The sequence below is a fragment of the Bison bison genome, unplaced genomic scaffold (assembly GCF_000754665.1).
Source record: "Bison bison bison isolate TAMUID 2011002044 unplaced genomic scaffold, Bison_UMD1.0 scf7180017852686, whole genome shotgun sequence".
Classification (NCBI taxonomy): domain Eukaryota; kingdom Metazoa; phylum Chordata; class Mammalia; order Artiodactyla; family Bovidae; genus Bison; species Bison bison.
This window is the reverse complement of record NW_011483259.1, coordinates 71,956-91,513: the sequence shown is the minus strand read 5'-3', so window position 1 is coordinate 91,513 and position 19,558 is coordinate 71,956. Positions and strand designations below refer to the sequence as shown.

The window sequence follows — 19,558 nt, the reverse complement described above, 5'->3', positions numbered from 1 at the left end:
GGGGCAGAAAAAAAAAAAAAAAAAAAAGTTATACCTTGAGCAAGTCGTGTGGCATTAACATAGAGACTGTGAAGAGCGAAAGAAATAGCTATATGAAGTGAATGATAAAGGGTAAGACAACAGCAGTCAACAGCAGTGTGATTGGGAAGACATCATTCTCAGACCAGGAATCATTACTGGCCAGAGAATAAGAACTAACAACACTTAGTATGTGGCATGTGCTGCTTAGTATGTGATGCATATTAATTTCTTTAATTCTCGTAATAACTACATGGTAGGTACTATTACTCCTATCTGCAGAAAGGGAAGCTGAGGGATATAGAGAAGCTAAGTGATTCAAGTCCATAAAACTATTAATAGAAGATTCAAACCAGGACCTGTTCTAAGTTATACTTCCTCTCTTATGAAGAAACAGGTGATGTTAACTGTACAGAGAATCGGTGTCTTTTGACCATCAGAAGGGCTTCCCTGATAGCTTAGTTGGTAAAGAATCTGCCCGTGAAGCAGGAGACCCTGGTTCAATTCATGGGTTGGGAAGATCCGCTGGAGAAGGGATAGGCTACCCACTCCAGTATTCTTGGGCTTCCCATGTAGCTCAGCTGGTAAAGAATCCACCTGCAATGCAGGAGACCTGGGTTCAATCCCTGGGTTTGGAAGATCCCCTAGAAAAGGGAAAGGCTACCCACTCCAGTATCTTGGCTTGGAGAATTCCATGGACTGTATAGTCCATGGGGTTGCAAAGAGGTGGACACAACTGAGTGACTTTCACTTTGACCATCAGATTTCAGTTATAGTAACCCTTTTGTTTTCATTGTATTTTGATTTATATGTGGCTTTAGAGAATGGAAGGCAACTCTGGACAATGAATTCCAAGGGATAAGAGATTAGTACTTCTCTGCACTTCTGAGACAGGAGAAAACACACATTCTGTACGCTCCTGTCTATCCCTGAGCTCCTCCGTCTCTGCAGTCCCCAGAGTGAACTCCTCATTTCCTTACCTTCATAGGTCTGTTCTCTTCTAGTATTTTCTATATTGTTAAGGGGCACACCCACCCATATTCCAGGTCTGAAGGCAGCCTTGCTTCCACCTTTTCTTTATGCCCCACATTCAGTCGGTATCAGGTGCTTTAGGTCAACTCTGAATACAATTCCCTCCCCTTCTTCTCTAATGCTACTTTCTTTGTTTGGACCTCACCATTTCTTCCACGGATTGTGGAGCTAGAATGATAATGGGCTTGCTGACCTCCAGTATGGCCCCTCCATGTTCCAATAAGGTGATCATTCTGAAATACAAATCTATTGTTTAAAATTTTCTGGTATCTGCCACTAGCTTTCATGATTTCATGCCTTCTTACCCCTCTAGTTTCCTTTCTGTCTACTTCGCTCTATTAGCCCCATTGGAAGACTTGTAGGTCCCTCCACTCCACGAGTGCTTTGGTTTCTCACCCCAGACTCTGGCACGTGCTATTTTCTATTTGGAAAACCCTCTCTTTTTCCCCCAGCTCCTTCTTAGAACTCTTCTTCTGGAAACCTCTATGACACCTACTTGAAATCCGTGGGGCATTAAAACCTGCTAGTAATACCTACTATTTTAATTTAGGATAATTTGTTAGAATTCCTAAGTTTAACTTTCTGAAAACAGGCTTTTTTTGGATTAGTTAGAATCAGAAAACTTTGGCTTTCTCTCTTCTAATTCTAATAGCTGATGTCTAAGCACTTTAAAAAAATGTAGAAACATTTTCCTATGAATAAGAATGAAAGAAGAAAACCAAACTCCTAGGATCAGCTGCTTTAAAGGGGTTTTCATTTTCCGAGAGAAGAATTTTTTCAGTTTTATTTGAACCTGTTGACATTAAACAATTACTTTACATGTGGGTCAGTATACTTTTTTAATTCACAGCGAGGTCATCTTTGTATAAATCATGTGCACATTTTCCTAGGATATAGCTTTTTCCTTATTTTTTATTTATTGTTAATTTTTGGCTGAACTAGGCCTCTGCTGCTGCGTGTGGGCTTTCTTTAGTTGTGTCCAGGGAGGCTGCGTTCTAGTTGCCGTGCGTGGGCCTCTCACTGCGGTGGTCTCTCTTATTTTGGAGCGTGGGCTCTGGGCGCCCCAGCTCAGTAGGTGCAGCGCGTGGACTCTTGAGCATGTCCACTCCAGTAGCTGTGGTGCACAGGCTTAGTTGCCCCACAGCGTGTGGAATCTTTCTGGACCAGAGATTGAACCCTTGTCCTCTGCATTGGCAGGCGGACTCTCAACCACTGGACCACCAGGGATGTCCTTTTCTTAATTTTTTCTTTTTCGTTTTTGGCCACGCTGCACAGCTTGCAGGATATCAGTTCTCCCACCAGGGGTTGAACCCTGACCACAGGAATGAAAGCCCAGAATCCTAACCACTAGGTCACCAGGGAACTCCCTAGGATATACATTTTAAAATACCAGCTGATGATTACTAAGTCTGGGAAAGTAATCCATTAATTGTAGTTTTGAGTGTTATTGTTTTAAACTGGTGTTATACCTTCTGGTTTCATTTATTCATGATATGACCTATGAAGAAAAAGGACAGAGGAAGAACATTATTTTCTACTAGGATAAACAGAGGCATTAAACTCATTTAACACAAGGTATTAATGCAAATGGAAAATGCTGGTGTAAGTGTACTGAATTGAAGTGTCAGTAAGAACATATAATTATGTACAGCATAATGCTTTGTTGGGGCAGTCAGTATTATTCATTAGAGGCTGCTTTCTTAACTAGAACAAAGAAGAACTTAACATAATCACCATTTCATTACCATTAATCATGTTACCATTTTCTGGGATTTGGGGATCTTAAAAAGAGTCAATGGCAAATTTCCAATTATTATTATGTCTATTAATTGCACTGGCTTGAGTAGTCCCTTGATGGTAGACTTCCTTTCTGCTAAACACCCGTTTAGTGTGCGCTTAACCAGGAGCACAGGAACACTTTCTGCACATTTTCCTTAAGCACTAAGAATTAAAATATATGCCAGTAAAGTGTGATACATCTATTATTGAAAAGGTGTATTTAGTTATTGTAGCCATCACGAAAAGTGTTGGGTGAGTACCTAGTATATGCTTAATTGTTGGAAATTTTCATGAAACTCAAAAACTTTGTTTATTAAATCCAGAAATGTATCCACAGTTGACAAGGATTCAAGAGTATATCAGCTTTCGATCACATGAAAGAATGCATCTTGTCCTTATTTGACCTACAAAAGATAGTGTCAACCTCACGACGCGAATAGGAATCCATTTCTTTGAGACACCTGGGTTGTTATCCAAATCAGCTTGTGACTGAATTAGATTTTAGTATGAGAATTCTTGAAATAATAATGAATGGTATGACTCTTACTGTACTCTATCATCTCCTTTCAGATTTTCCTATGGATTCCAGTAATGGAAACTGTAGAGGAGCAAGCAGTGGTGAGTATACCAGAAAGATATCTGGTTTTCGCTTGTGGTCAGCAGACTAGTCTTGATGTTACCTAGATATTTAAACCTCATTTGGGGACGTTTGTGCCCTGCATGGGCTTCCCTATTAGCTCAGTTGGTAAAGAATCCATCTGCGATGTAAGAGACCCTGGTTCTATTCCTGGATTGGGAAGATCTGCTGGAGAAGGGAAAGGATACTCACTCCAGTATTCTGGCCTGGAGAATTCCATGGACTGTATAGTGCCCCACATATTAAATGTAAACTTATAAAAACGTTCCTTTGTTTGTGTTAATTTTATTTTTTAAATTAATGATAAAATTTGATCTTTTTTTTCGGTATACAGTTCTTTGAATTTTAACACATATTTAAATTTGTGTAACCACCAGCACAATCAGGATACAGAACAGTTCCATAACTTCAAAACAAAAACAAAAACAAAACAAAAAACTCAATTCAGCTCATCCTATTCCTTTATGATTACAAGCTTCTCCCACCCTTAACCTCTGGCAATCACTAATCTGTTTTTCATTGCTATGCTTTTGGGGTTTTTTTGAGATTGTAGTGTGCATGGAATGATAGAGTATGTAACTTTTGGACATTGGCCTCTTTCACACAGCAAAATATCTTTTAGATTTATCTAAGTTTTTGCATGTATCAGTAGTCCATTCCATTTTGCTGCTAAACGTTTTATTCCTTGGATATATTACCATTTGCTTGTCCATTTATGTCTTAAAGGATATTTGGGTTGTTTCTAGCTTTTGGCAATCATAGATAGAGCTATTATAAACATTTGTATATAGGTTTTTGTGTAAATATAAGTTTTCATTTCTTTAGGGTAAATATCTATGAATAGGATTATTGGGTTAAATGGTAAGGGTATGTTGAACTTTATAAAAGAACTGCCAAACTGTTTCCAAAATGACTGTTCACTGTTGCACTAGCAACACTTAAGCGTTCCAGTTGCTCTGCATCTAAGAATGGCTCTAGCTGCATTTCACAAATTTTGAAAGGTTTTATTTTGGTTTTTCTTCAGTTCAAAATGTTTTATAATTTCCATTTAGACTACCTCTGTGACTCATGCATTATTTAGGATTGTATTGTTAAATCTGGTGCTGTTTGGAGTTTTTTCTGTTCTTATGTTGTTAATTTGTATTCTAAATTCCATTATAGTCAAAGAATATAATTTGTATGATTTTAGTTGTTTAATTTGTTAGGGTTTATCATATGGCCCAGTATATGCTCTATCTTGGTGAATGCTTCATGAGTACTTGGGAAGTATGTATTCTGCAATTGTTGGATGGAATGTTCTTTAAATGTCAAGTAGATTATTTGATTCTTGTTAGTTTTTTGTCTACTACGTCTGTTGATCACTGTAAGAGAAGTGTTTACGTTTCCAAATATTGTAAATTTTTCTATTTCTCTTTTCAGTCTGTCAGTTTTGTTCCATGAAGTCAAATGTGATACTATTTTGTGTGTATACATTTACTATTTTTATGTCTTATTGGTGAATTGACCCAATGATGTACTGTTCCTCTTTATCTTTGGTAATTTTTCTCTTTTCTAAGTCTATTTTGTTTTGTGTTAATATAGCCACTCCACTTTTCTTTTGGTCAATGTTTGCAAGGTATATCTTTTTCTATTCTTTTTCTTCTAACATATCTGTATCATTCTGTTTTAAATAAATTTCCTCTAGACGTAATGTAATTGGTTTTTAGGTTGGTGTTGGTTTTCTATCCATTCTGTCAATCTTTGCCTTTTGATTAGTATGTTTAGATTATTTACATCTGCTGTAATTACTAATATGTTTGCGTTTAGTGCCTTTATTTTATTTGTTTTATGTTCGCTCCCTCTCTTTTTCATTCCTGTTTCCTATTTCCTAGCTTTCTCTTGGGTTATTGGAATGCATCTCTCCATCTTTCTCTCTCACCCTTGTGAGTGTGAGTGTATACACACACACAAACACATCCACGTATGTGTCTGTGTGATATATATCTTTCCATAGGACAATGCTATGCTTTCTCTTACAACCATTAATGTCTGTTTCAAACATAAATATGTCTAAATAGCTCAAGAGGAGAAAAATGGCCTACTGTATTTATACAGATGTTTATAATTTCTATTGTTCCACCTTCTTTCCTGATGTCCTAGGCTTCGTTCTGGTATCATTTTCCTTATGTCTGAAGAACTTCCTTTATACTTAGAGCAGTTCTGCTGGCAGCCAGTTCTATCAGTTTTCTTTCATATAAAAATGTCTTTATCTCATATGCATTCCTGAAGGATATTTTCACTGGATATAGAATTCATTTATACTATTTCAATTATTTCTGTCCTCACTGTTTCTCATGGGAAATTGGTTGTCATTGAAATCATTGTTCTCCTGTAAGTAATGCATCAGATTTCTGGCTGCTTTCAATAATTTTTTCTTTGTCTTTAGTTTTCAACAGTTTGATTACAGTATATTTAGACGTTGATTTCTTTGGGTTTATACTATTCAGGGTTAACCTAACTTCTTGTATCTGTAAGTTTATACCTTTTCTCAAATTTGGGAAACTTCCAGCAGTTATTTTTTTCAAGTATTTACTTTTATAACACATTCTCTTTACTTGTGAGTATATGGTTATATGAATTTTAGATCTTTTGGTATTTCCCATAGGTCCCAGAGGTTCTGTTCATTTTCCTCCAGTCTTCCTCTATTCTTTAGGTTGGATAATTTCTGTTTGTATTCCTTCAGGTTTATTGACTTCTTCCTTGTTATCTCCATTTTGTTGCTGAACTCATCCAGTGTATTTTAAATTGTCAGTTATTATAATTTTTTAAATTAAGACTTTTCTCTTGATTCTTTATGATATCTTGAGTTTCTTTGAGTCTTTCTATCATCTGCTTCATTGCAAGGGTATTCACCATTTACTTTTTGGAGAATTTTTAGAAAACTGCCTAAAGTCATTGTTGGATAATTTCAACATTTGTGTCATCTGATTTTTTTTCCCCATACAAACTGAGATTTTCCTGGTTCTTCATATGCAGAATAGTTTTTTCTTATATCCTGGACATTTTGAATATTATGTCCTAAGACTTTGGGTCTTTAAGATCATATGGAGAATGATGCTATTTTTTTTGTTCTGGCAGCAGTCAACCTAACTTGATTTAGGCTGCAAATTCTGACTAGTCTTCTGAAGACTGGTTTCCAAAGGCATTTGTGGTGCCTTTCAGGCCTATCCCATGTGTGCGGACTATTCAGTGGCCAGTGTGAAATCAGGGCAGTGATTTGTACCATAGATCAGTTTTCAAAGTCCATTGTATACTTTTTAGTGTCAGAGTCAGCATACCCAGAAGTGAGCCCAGCAGTTCATAAATATTTCCATGGGATCATTTCCCAAGCTCCTCCCTCTCCATAATTGTCTCAGTACTCTTCAATTTTGGGGGGCTCCCCCTTTTGGATCTTTGGCCAGAAGGCTGGGGCTTTGTGTATCCCACTCTGTGATGTACTTCCTGTGACTTCTTGCGTATCGGGGGCCCCGTGAGGACAGAGCACTGGGGCTCGCCCCAGTTGGAAAGGAGGGCTCTCCTCCGGCAGCGTTCTGGGCATCTGAGGACCTCCCTTGCAGCAGCTGCTGCTGCCACCACTGACCCAGGATTGCTTCACAGATGGGATGGAAGCACTGGAGTGTTAGGAGACCCCTTCCCACTTCCTGAGTTAGAACCGGAGGGCTTTTTCTAGAGGACTGTCTGCATGATATCTACTTCCAGGCTGTGTTGAAACCAGGCGGGAAGGTACTAGAAGTGGAAAGAATGGCAAATGCACCATCGGTTTGATGGTGCTGGGCTTCTTTCTCAAACTTTCTACTCCTGTTTACTTTTCAGAGTCCTTGAGGAGCTACTTCTCAAATTCTGTTTTATAACTGCGTTCAGTGGAAGAGATGGGATGGAGTCTACTTGCTCCATCTTTCCATAAAATAAACCCTTAAATGGAGTATAGCATATGTGCGGAAGAGGAACAAATCCTAAGCATGCAGCCCGGTGCGTTTTCACAAAGTAAACACTCTTATGTGGCCACTGCACAGATCGAGATGGGTCCCATCACCAGAAGCACTTCCTTGTGCCACCTCCAAGTCACTGATCCCACCTTTCTTCCCAGAGGTAACCTCTGGCAGAAGTTCTAGCAGCAAGAATAATTTTGTCTGATTTCAACTTTGATGAGAGGCATCATTATATACATATAGAAGTGTGTCTGTGTGTGTGCCTTCCTCATAATACTCATTATGCTGTCTATAGCAGAAGTTTTTAATTACTGTATAGTATTCTATCATACAAATATGCCACTCTTCATTTATTCATTCTAAGGGTCCTGGAAATTTGCATCATTTCTAGGTTTTTTCCTTCTCCTTTTTTTTTTTAAAACAAGTATGACTAATGTTGTGTTTGTTTCTGCAAAAGCATTGTAACTACAACTAGTTCTTTTTTACTTTCTTGAAATAGTAATTTGTACTGATTTGGTCTGTAAGTTGTCATATATGGAAGTGGAATCTTTATTAAGTTGTAAATAAGTTTGAAGCATCAATTTTCATTAGACTGGAGCAGTTTCACTGTTGATTTCCACTGTATCTTATCAGAGTGACAAGTATTTGACATAAGGCAGTGTGCATCAAAGGTACCTCAAACAGTTAGCTTTTAAAAACAAAAGTGAATTAAAATGCTTTATTTAGAATTATGTTGCTTTTGAATGCAACTGAGAGTGTTTATAGTGTCGTAAAATCAGCTGGAAATCCCTGGTGTCCGACAGTGGTGCTATTTTGAGGATTACTCCTGTTACGATTGCTCGAAACAAACTGAAAAGCTCATTTGTGTTGTACATAGAGCACTCAGTGAGTCAAAATTTCAGGCCAAGTACGTGCATGTTCTATCAATTTGTCTAGAACTTATGGTTAGAATAGTATAGCACTTCACTGTGTGAAAGAGAGAAGACATTAATGACACTATGAATTAAATACAAATACAGTTCAATGTGTAAAAGCGAGAGTGAATATGTTGTTCCTGTGTTCAGTGTTTATGTTCCTCTTTATAAAAGAGGAATGTTTTCCTGTTCCCTGGTTAATAGGAGTGATAAAAACAAAGAGACAGGCAAAACCAAGCTCACTTGCTTGTGGAGAAACACACTGACAGAGTCACATGTTCCAGGAAGAAAATAAAATCTGTTCACACTCAAAATGTCATACTTTGGAGTCATATAACAGCTGAAGTTGATTATCATAAAAGACATGAGGAAGACACACAAACACTGTAACCCTCATAACCCCTCTTTCAAAAGTGTCAAGCTGCTTACGTCTGGAATTTGGAAAAGAAATTCTTTCACTCCAGTTAATTTATCCTTTGCCTCAAAGCCTAGCAGTCTTCTTTTTTTGGAGATAATGACTGTCTGAGCAGCTTCCAGTTTATGAGTGTATTTTGCTCTTGTAAATCCACTATCATAATAAGGGGTGCATTCTCTCTAGTTTTCATAACATGGAATATGGAGAAAAACAATTTTAGTTCTATTCTGCTGAGTCACTTGGTCTGGTCAAATCAACCCAGAAAATTAAGGCAGGTATTCAAATGGTGCAGTGAAAAGATAAATTGTTTATTAAAACCGTTCTGAAAAAGAATCCCCCTCATTTGCCCCAGTTTTCCACTTGGTGATGGTGACCAATTTATGGACTTTTGTATTTGAAAACTACATTTTCCCAATGAGGTGATGATAATTAGTAAATTTTGACACTAATTAAGTGTATGAGCATGACCAAATTACTTAACCTGTTATTCTGGGTCTGTGTTTAAATATAAAATCAGATAATTTTGATTGCTGAGTTCTGATATTTATTTCTGGTATATTTTCAAATTAGGGAAACATGAGTAATATCTGCTGGGCTTTCCTAGTGGCTCAGACAGTATAGAATCTGCCTGCAATGCAGGAGACCTAGATTCGATCCCTGGGTTGGGAAGATCCTCTGGAGAAGGGAATGAAAACTCACTCCAGTATTCTTGCCTGGGGACTTCCGTGGACAGAGGAGCCTGGCGGGCTACAGTGCATGGGGTTGCGAAGAGTTGGACACCACCGAGCGACTAACACACACACACACATACACACATACACCACACACACACACACATACACACACACACACACGAGTTGGATACTCTTGCAGTTTTAGCTAACGCCTTTCTGGTCGTTTTTCAAAGGTGCTTCAGAAGCACCTTAGAGGTGCTTCTAAGGAGCTGAGTAACTAGCGATACCTGACTTCCTGGACCTGCTAGGGCTGCCCTGGCCATCACCCCGCCCTGACCTCCCACCCTCTGCCCTGCAACAGCCAACCTCCTCCTACTGAGCTAACCAATGCCTAGCTTGGGGAGTATGGACCCATTCTCTCTCTTTCCTTCTCCAAATTTGTTTTTGTTCAGTTTCTAAGTGTCTGACTCTTTGTGACCCCATGGACTGCAGCATGCCAGACTTCCCTGTCCTTCACTATCTCCCTGAGTTTGCTCAAACCCATGTTTATTGAGTCAGTGATGCCATCTAACCATCTCATCCTCTGTTGCCCACTTCTCCTCCTACCCTCAGTCTTTCCCAGCATCAGGGTATTTTTCAATTTATTTCCTACTAACCTGGGGAAGGATTCCAATTTTTTTTTCCTTTGGTGCAATGTTTGTTCACTATAAAGTCTGAATTAATTTGTGGTAACTTCGACCCTTTATTTGAAAATAAAATTAGGATAGATAAAAATAGTATTTTGTAATTACATAGTAGCTTACCTGTAGCTCAGTCAGTAAAGAATCTGCCTGCAGTGCAGGAGACCCGGGTTCGATCCCTGGGTTGGGAAGATCCCCTGGAGAAGGCAATGGCAACCCACTCCAGTATCCTTGCCTGGAAAATCTCATGGAGAGAGGAGCCTGATAGGCTGTAGCCCATGGGTCGCAAAGAGTCGGGTCGCAAAGAGTCGGGCATGACTGAGCAAATAACGCTTATTTACTTACTTACAAATATATGCTTTTTTCACTGTTTTCAGTATTGGACACTTTGGATGAATACTCATTCCTAAGAATCCTTCTCCCTGGGCTATTACCCGAATTGTCCTAGTTCTTCTCTTCCTGTCCCCTAGCTGTGGGCGTTCCCCAAGGTTCTAGGCTTGGCCTCTGCTCCTCCTTACAATGAGGTCTTCCTCTTGGAAGTCATCCAGCGACATAGGCTGGATGCTACATGTTTCACCTCCAGTAAACATTTCTACCTGGGCAATCTGTTTGTACTTCAAAGGGTATGTATTCAATAATTTTCTTTTCATTAAAATTTTACCCCTTGCAACTTTTGTTTTAATATGTGGCACCATTGTTTTCCCAGATCCTCAACACTTAAACTTCATCATCCATCTACCAATAAACTCTTTAGTCCATCCGCCCCAACCATTCATCACAAATGTGATGACCACCCTTGTACTGGCATACTCAATGCCACGAACCGGGAGGGAGTGAAGGAGTGAACAGCTGATTGCACTTTTCTCCCACCTCTTTTCTGTGTGGCTGGCATCGGGTAGATGCATGGTGTCCTGTAAGACCTACTTTGCTTTTCTCTTAATTGACCTTTGTTGTTTAGGGCCATGCCGTATGACTTGCAGGGATCTTAGTTCCCTGACCAGAGATTGAACCTGGGCTTCAGTAGTGAAAACTTGATGTCCTAACCACTGGACCACTAGGGAATTCCTTCTTAATTGACTACTTTAGAGTACCTGTACAGCGTAAAACTAGCATTTCAGATCTCACAAGAGAAAACAGGCATGTTGCATTGGTTCTCTACATTTTGTGTATCCCGAATGACTCTTGGATCCAGAAACCTTCTGAAAGGCAGTTTATTTAAAATTTTCCAAAGATAGAAATACTAAAGAAATAAAACTAAATTTCCTTTTCTTTTTAATATAACGTTAGTTCCCTCAATCTTAAGCAATTCCCTTTTACAAAGTGCAAATTACTATGAATTGAGACCTTTATTGCAATATTTGAGGTTTGTTTTTTCAGCTAAATTGAGCAAATGTTAGTTTTGCTTTTTAAAGCTTTATTATATTACCTGAGTTCACCAATTGACTTAATTGCATTTTCCATATACAGCTCTAATCCAGAATAAAATCTAATATGATATTCTTTGCCTAATGTGTATGTTTAGGAAATAAATATTAAACACGTAATGAACAGCTGCTAAGTCATGACACACTTTAATTTATGGAAAAATGAAAGGAATTCATATGTTAATTTACTTACAGTAAAATGCAGAATTCTTAAGTGTATGGCATATTGAACTTTCACAAATATATATACCTGTGTCTCTATCACCGAGATCAAGATAAAGAACATTTCCATCTCCCTTGAGAATTCCCTTGTGCCAACTCAGTCACCCACCCCACCATGAGTTGAGCACAGGTCTGATTTTGATTACCATGGATTAATGTTTGTTCTTCAGCTTCATGCAGGTGGAATCATACAGCACATACTCTTTGTGACTGGCTGCTCTTGTTTTTGTATAATGCTTTTGAGATTTACCCATTTAGTTATGTGCATCATTTTATTGTGGAATAGTTTGCCTTTGTGTGAGCATAATACCAATATGATTTCTAAATTCTATTTTTTATGCAGTTCCCCCCAAACTAAATATAATAATCTAAATTAACTTTGTATCTCCAGGAAAAATTTGGCAGATTTTTATCCTCAAACTCACAGATTTTTTTTTGTTGGAAAATTTTCTCTTCTGTTTCATAAACTGCTCTTAAATTTGCATAAAGTATTTTCTGAACTTTTTGCTTGTTTATATATAACTAGTACTACTAGCTAGCATCCAATGAGTGATTAAATACCAGGCTGTGCGCCAAATTCTTTATGTGAATTACTGTTTAAATTCTTATAATAACCTTTTGGGGTAGCCAGTGTTGGTTTGGGAATGGGTATTGTAACTTGCCCAAGGCAACATAAGCAAAGAGGGACAGAGCTGGGATTTAAACTCATGTGTCCTTAATCACGGAGAAAGCAATGGCACCCCACTCCAGTACTCTTGCCTGGAAAATCCCATGGACGGAGGAGCCTGGTGGGCTTCAGTCTATGGGATCGCACAGAGTCGGACACGACTGAAGCGACGTAGCAGCAGCAGCAGTCCTTAATCAATTTGCCATACTCTCTTGCCGAAGAATTGATGCTTTTGAACTGTGGTGTTGGAGAAGACTCTTGAGAGTCCCTTGGACTACAAGGAGATCCAACCAGTCCATTCTGAAGGAGATCAACCCTGGGATTTCTTTGGAAGGAATGATGCTAAAGCTGAAACTCCAGTACTTTGGCCACCTCATGCGACGAATTGACTCATTGGAAAAAACTCTGATGCTGGGAGGAATTGGTGGCAGGAGGAGAAGGGGACGACAAAGGATGAGATGGCTGGATGGCATCACTGACTCGATGGGCATGAGTCTGGGTGAATTCCGGGAGTTGGTGATGGACAGGGAGGCCTGGCATACTGCGATTCATGGGGTCACAAAGAGTCGGACATGACTGAGTGACTGAACTGAACTGAACTTGCACTAATGCTTATTATTAATATAATGGCCACATATATGATCATTCTGGCTTGCTAACTTTGATTCTTCAAATTTTGGAAATGTACATAATAGTTCAAATGGACTTCCTACATCAGGACAGAAATTAGCTTTGTGAACTTGAAGTAAAATAGCAGAGTCAGGCACTTAAAAAAAAATCCTATTATTTTGCCTACTTATGGTAGGTACCACAGTTCTTGCAGGTGGCAAGCAGCCTTGGGAAAATATTGCTTCTCTTACTCATTAAATGGTCTTTACAAATGAAGGATTGGGATTCCCAGTGAATCTTAGGCAAAATTAAATCTGACGTTTACGGGCCATTGTGTGCTGCTGCTGCTGCTGCTGCTAAGTCGCTTCAGCCGTATCTGACTCTGTGTGACCCCATAGACGGCAGCCCACCAGGCTCCCTCATCCCTGGGATTCTCCAGGCAAGAACACTGGAGTGGGTTGCCATTTGCTTTTCCAATGCGTGAAAGTGAAAAGTGAAAGTGAAGGCTTTCAGTCGTGTCCAACCCTCAGCGACCCCATGGACTGCAGTCTACCAGGCTCCTCCATCCCTGGGATTCTCCAGGCAAGAACACTGGAGTGAATTGCCATTTCCTTCTCCAATGCATGAAAGTCAAAAGTGAAAGTGAAGTCGCTCAGTCATGTCCCACTCTTCACGACCCCTTGGACTACAGCCCACCAGTCTCTCCATCCATGGGATTCTCCAGGCAAGAGTACTGGAGTGGGGTGATGTTGCCTTCTCCCCATTGTGTGCTAGGTACTGTGAAAGGTATTTTATGTTTATTATTTAATTCTCTCAGTAATTGTGCTGATCTGGTATCTAAAAAGATACCACTTTTTAGATATTAAAAGTTACATGAACAGTAAGGCATGGAGCCTACATTCACATCCAGCTGTGTCTGATCATAAAAGTGCATCCTTTTATCAAGGCATTTTCTGAACTCTGCCTCAATGGTATAGACCTACTTAATGGTATAGATCAGCATGGTTCCTGATTCTGTAAGAGATGCATTGTTGTTCTTTTAAAAATTTTTCTGGACTTCCTTGGTGGTTCAGTGGCTGAGATTCCCAGGTTCAATCCCTGATCAGGGAACTGAATCCCACATGCACCAACTAAGAGTTCACATACCACAACTAAAGATCCTGTATGCTTCCACGGAGACTGAAGACCCCTTGTTCCACAGCTAAGACCTGGTACAACCAAATAAATAAATAAAAACAAATATTTAAAAATAAAAGTGTTTTTTCGTCATTGAAATCAGGACACTAGGGTTCTGTTTTCTTGTCTGTTTTTTGTTTTTTTTTAATGCACCAGGAATAATAATATCCTTTAGATTTTCAATAAAGTATCCATTTCATGACTTATAATTTTGGGAAGAGAGAATGTAGTCCTAGGGCTAGAATCCAGGCATGTTTCACTATCTGTTTTTAGAAGGGTAGTGAAGCTGATTTCTGGAAGGTCTAGTGATAAATTGCCTATCCTCCATTAAGCTCTATCTGTACATGTTCCATAATGCACCCATCTCTGTTGCCATTTTGATGACTTTGATGATAAAGATCATTCATTTAGTGCACTGACTTCTTTACTTCACTAACCTGTTTGTTCTGCCCCAGCCATCTAGTTCCAGGGGCACATTCTGCACCTTGCCATCTAGCAATAGTGCCAGCTCTGTAATCCTAATTTCAAGTATACCCTTCTTTGCCTACCATCTCTTTTCATCCCAGCAGATTTGCTCTAGTTTCATCATTGCTATAATTTTGCTCCCCTGGGACTGCCTATTCATCATATACCACTTACTAATATTGTTCAACCCTAACCTCCTTGCCTACCTGAGATTTCATGATCTATTGTAATACTCATTCCCTTGAAAATACCTTCAGTTCATTTGCCAATCTTTTCTTCTGCCATAGTCACCTGACAAATTCTCAACTCTTGTTGCTGGAGAAAATTACTTAGCTGGGGTGACTGGCTTTACTTTAAATTCAAGATAAAATTCAAATACATAATCAGCATTGCCTAGCAGTACTACCTTGTATCTCTAGAAAGTTTGCCTTCCACTCAGTAACTGTTTTATACTTTGACTTCTGTCCTTACTCTTCCATACCCTGCTTCTTTTAGCCCCTCATTTCCTGCAGCTGATAATTTCATCCTTTAATGAGAAAGTAAAAGCTATCAGAAGGAATTTTTATCACCTTACCAACAGATTTATAAGCTGTCAACATTAGTACCCCTTTCTCCTTTTTCTTCTTATGCAATGGATGGAGTGTTCCTCTGATTTTCACCCATCTTTTCCTTGCCAACTAATTTTATTTTTGGCCATGTCATGCTAAATGATCTTAGTTCCTTGACCAAGGATCAAACCCATGCCTCCTGCAGTGAAAGTACAGAGTCTTAACCACTGGACTGTCAGGGAAGTTCCCTTGCCAACCGAAATTGATAGACCTCCTTTTCTCTTAAGTCATTTGAACTTTGGGGTGTTCTCCTCAAAGAGAGCTCACCTTTTTTCTTGAAACACCATCTTCTTTCAGGTTTTTTTTACTACACTCTCTTGTGTTTCTTCCTCATTTCTGGATGCTCCTTCCCAGTCTGCTTTATGACTTCTTCACTATCTTATACATAAAGATGCAGTTCCTACCAGGATAACAGCTGATCTTTCAGGTTTCAAGCTTTAATGCCATTTCCTTAGAGGACTTTGAAGACCAGACTAGTGCAGGTCATCAAGTTGTATGTTCTGATGACACATTGTACTTTGCTTTCATAACATGTATTATACATGAACATAGATTATTCTGTGTGTGATTATTTGTTCAGTGTCTGTATCCTGTTCTGAATTGTCTGTGTCGCTCATCAGGTGTCCTATATGCCTGGCACAGAGCTTGGCATGTAAGAGACGTGCAGGAAATATTTGTAGAATGAATGAATTATGTAAGTGACTCAAAACATTCAACAAATGTTAATTCTCTTTTCCTTTCCCATCTCATATTTAGAGAAACATAGTTATCCCAGGGTAGTAGAGTCAGAAAACACTCTTTCTGTAGAAGAAAGGCAGTTCTATAATGTGATAGATATTGACATATGTTTAAATTATTTAAGCCGTGCTCATAGATACCATTTATAGGCAATGGAAAGTATAGACCTGGATCTCAGTAAAGAAGTCAGAGTTAACGATCATAATATTTAATTTTTTACATCTGTTTTTAAAAATTGTTGTGGTCTGCTCCTATGTGTCTTAAAATGGAGCGAAGTGGGCTTCCAGGATCAAATACGAAACATGTATTTCATTTCGTACAAATTAAAATTATTTAAACTCTGACCCAATTAGAAAGAACCAATATTAAGAGTTATAATAGAAATTGTAACACAAATAGAATTATATTTTCTTTTTTCCCCCTACTTTTTAAAAATAAATCTTGAGCACAGATCTAAGACCTTTTCCAAAAAAAGCAGAAAAATATTCACTAACAGTAGTATTCCGAAGTCATGGGACATGAAAAGTTATAGGGGTTTTGGAATCTGCCAAAGTTAATTATAGTCTTACAGCTCTGGAGGAGACCCAAGAGAAGTCAGTTTCAAACAGAGGTCAGGATTAGTTAGAAAGTTGTATCACACTTAAGCTTGAACTCAAACAAGGTTGCTCTAAATAGTGGAGGTCCAGTGGGCATCAAATTTCAAAATTGTCAGATACTTATAACTTTTAGATCTTGTAAAATTATAGAACCCTTTAAAAAAAGACAGTTATCCTTGTGTGTTTTCAATAGGTGAGCTGATTTTTATGTGTAAACAAATGAATAAAGAAGGATGTGGTGACTTCTACTCAGAACTGTCTCTAAGAAGCCCCAGTGTTGAGAGAGTGAGGCTGTTCCAGCTCAAGCACTGCAGTGCACACACAGTAGGGCAGCCCCCCAGAATTGCAGACCAAAGTGTATGCAGCACTGGGCATATTAATTTTACAGACTCACATTCACTCTAGTGGGGTAAACTCATGTTCATACTAGGATAATGAACAGCTTTCAGTTTCAGTAGCAGAGAAGTAGGCAATCATTGATTCTAGAAGAGTAGCTGAGAGAACCCAGCTAGAGGACTGAGGAAGAGCTGCCCACGAGAGTTTCCTGGTCCCGCTCCAAGGATGCTGTGGGATATAGGACCACATGCTGTTATGCGACTCAAGGGAGTTGTATTTAATCCTAGACTGGAGGCAATGAATTGCTAATATAAAACCTTCCCCGCATTTGAAGAACTCTTGCCACTTTATTTTGTCGCAGCCAGCCTCTTTAAATTTTCCGTATTTTTCCTTAGATAAGAGCACCAAAGCAGTTCCTTTATATGTTTTTCTTCTCAACAGTGGAATGCAAGCAAATCGAGACCTATTGGTCTTTGTGCAAAGCTCAGTAAAAAATAGATTTTACTTTGCCACGACAGCAGAACAAAACTTAGACGCTGTGCCATTTGGAAGCTGGGGGAGGAAGACTACTGGCAAGATTATTGGTGAATTAAAGTACATATGATGGTGATGCTGCTGGCCCAATACAAATCAGATATCAGCTATTGGCAGTAAACAAAAAGACACTGTTGCAGTCTGATTTAGGGTGGCTAATACATGCAGCATATGCCTCCATGATTTTTTTTTTTGCCATTTCCCAATTCTTGGGCTTTCAGGGATATATATGTAGATGTGAATAGAAATACTTTACAAGAAAGATAATCCTCCAGAACTGTTGATGTAAGATATACTTTTCATGAATACCCTCAGATATGAATATGTTTGGGTTGAGTCAGCATAAATAAGTGAAAGAAAGTTCTTCTGTATTTGAGCCTTGTGGATATAAAATTCCATCCTCCTTTTTACTCTGCTGTTTTATTGAACTACTAGATACTTCAACTAGACGGATATTTGCTTCTAGCAAGAGCTAGGGATAGGCACACAGGAAAGGCCTTAAGTGCACAGTATGGCATTTCTACCTCTGAGGCCAGCAGGAGAAACAAGTGCAGTGGGAGGAACAGAATTCAGTCCAAAGAATATAATGGATATATTAGGTCATTAGCTATTAGGAGTCTAGCTAGTATATATAGTTGTACATATGGTTGTGCAAATATCTACTTGAAAACTTCCTAAGTTATTTTACGATATAATATTTTGGAAAAAATCTCTACCTGGAAGTTTTGTGGAATCCATTGTTTATGCTTCAAGTAATCATATTAGAATCAATCCAGTAATAGTTGGTGTATTTTTCTAAATCTATTTAATGGGCAGTTGGTGTATTTTTGCCAAGAATTTTTTATTAGAACATGTGCAGATTTCTGAAGAATTACAAATATGTAGATAATTTATCTTCATGTATTATTTTTAGTGCTGCTACTGCTAAGTTGTTTCAGTCGTGTCCGACTCTGTGCGACCCCATAGACGGCAGCCCACCAGGCTCCCCCGTCCCTGGGATTCTCCAGGCAAGAACACTGGAGTGGGTTGCCATTTCCTTCTCCAATGCATGAAAGCGAAAAGTGAAAGTGAAGTCGCTCAGTCGTGTCCGACTCTGTGCGACCCCATGGACTGTAGCCCATCAGGCTCCTCCATCCATGGGATTTTCCAGGCAAGAGTACTGGAGTGGGGTGCCATTGCCTTCTCCAATCTTCTCCTTCTCACTATTTTTAGTGAGTAGTATCTATTTTTAAAGAGAGAGAAAAGCACAAATCCATATCTATATGTAGGTGAGGATAATTTGTAAGTCAAAGACCATAGCACTTATTTCTTTGGAAATAGTCTCATCTTAAGAATCCCTCTTTTAAAAATGTGTAACATTTTGGTACAAAAGAAAGCAACTGTACGGTAGAACTAGATAACTTTTCAGTTTGTTTTAAATGGGAATACAAACGCTTTGTTAATAAAAACGTCATTTTTTGAGGAATCTTCTTCAAATAGCAACCAGCACTGATATGACCTATTGTCTATTGAGATCGTTATTCCACATAAACAGTGTTAAAAATTATCTGCAGAATCAGAGCGCTGCTGTGTGTAGCTCTGAGGACACCCTCAGCTCTCTCCTGGGTGAGAACAGCGGAGCTGCTGCTCCTGCTTTGGAGACCCGTGCTTGTCCCCAGGAGAGATGCTTATCTCTAGAGCTGAAAAGTGGAGAAGGCGATGGCACCCCACTCCAGTATCTTGCCTGGAAAATCCCATGGACGGAGGAGCCTGGTAGGCTGCAGTCCATGGGGTTGCGAAGAGTCGGACACGACTGAGCGACTTCACTTTCGCTTTTCACTTTCATGCATTGGAGGAGGAAATGGCAACCCACTCCAGTGTTCTTGCCTGGAGAATCCCAGGGACGGGGGAGCCTGGTGGGCTGCCGTCTATGGGGTCGCACAGAGTCGGACACGACTGAATCGATTTAGCAGCAGTAGCAGCAGAGCTGAAAAGAGGGTAGTGAGGTGCTGTTCTCCTAAGGACTGCTACTTCAAAGCACATTATCCGTGAGTTCAGCTGGAAATAACATTTATTATGATAAGGAA

The 19,558-nt window shown here is 39.1% G+C and overlaps 1 protein-coding gene across 5 annotated transcripts in view; it reads left to right on the top strand.

The window, feature by feature from the left end:
* The window catches only part of FRZB (frizzled-related protein), a 35,525-nt gene that overhangs the window by 5,858 nt on the left and 10,109 nt on the right, over positions 1-19,558 (top strand). For all 5 annotated transcript variants that reach the window (XM_010852931.1, XM_010852935.1, XM_010852947.1 and 2 more), the window contains one exon: positions 3,400-3,447. In XM_010852931.1, the coding sequence (XP_010851233.1) occupies positions 3,400-3,447 (48 nt within the window). The remainder of the gene's footprint in view (positions 1-3,399; positions 3,448-19,558) is intronic.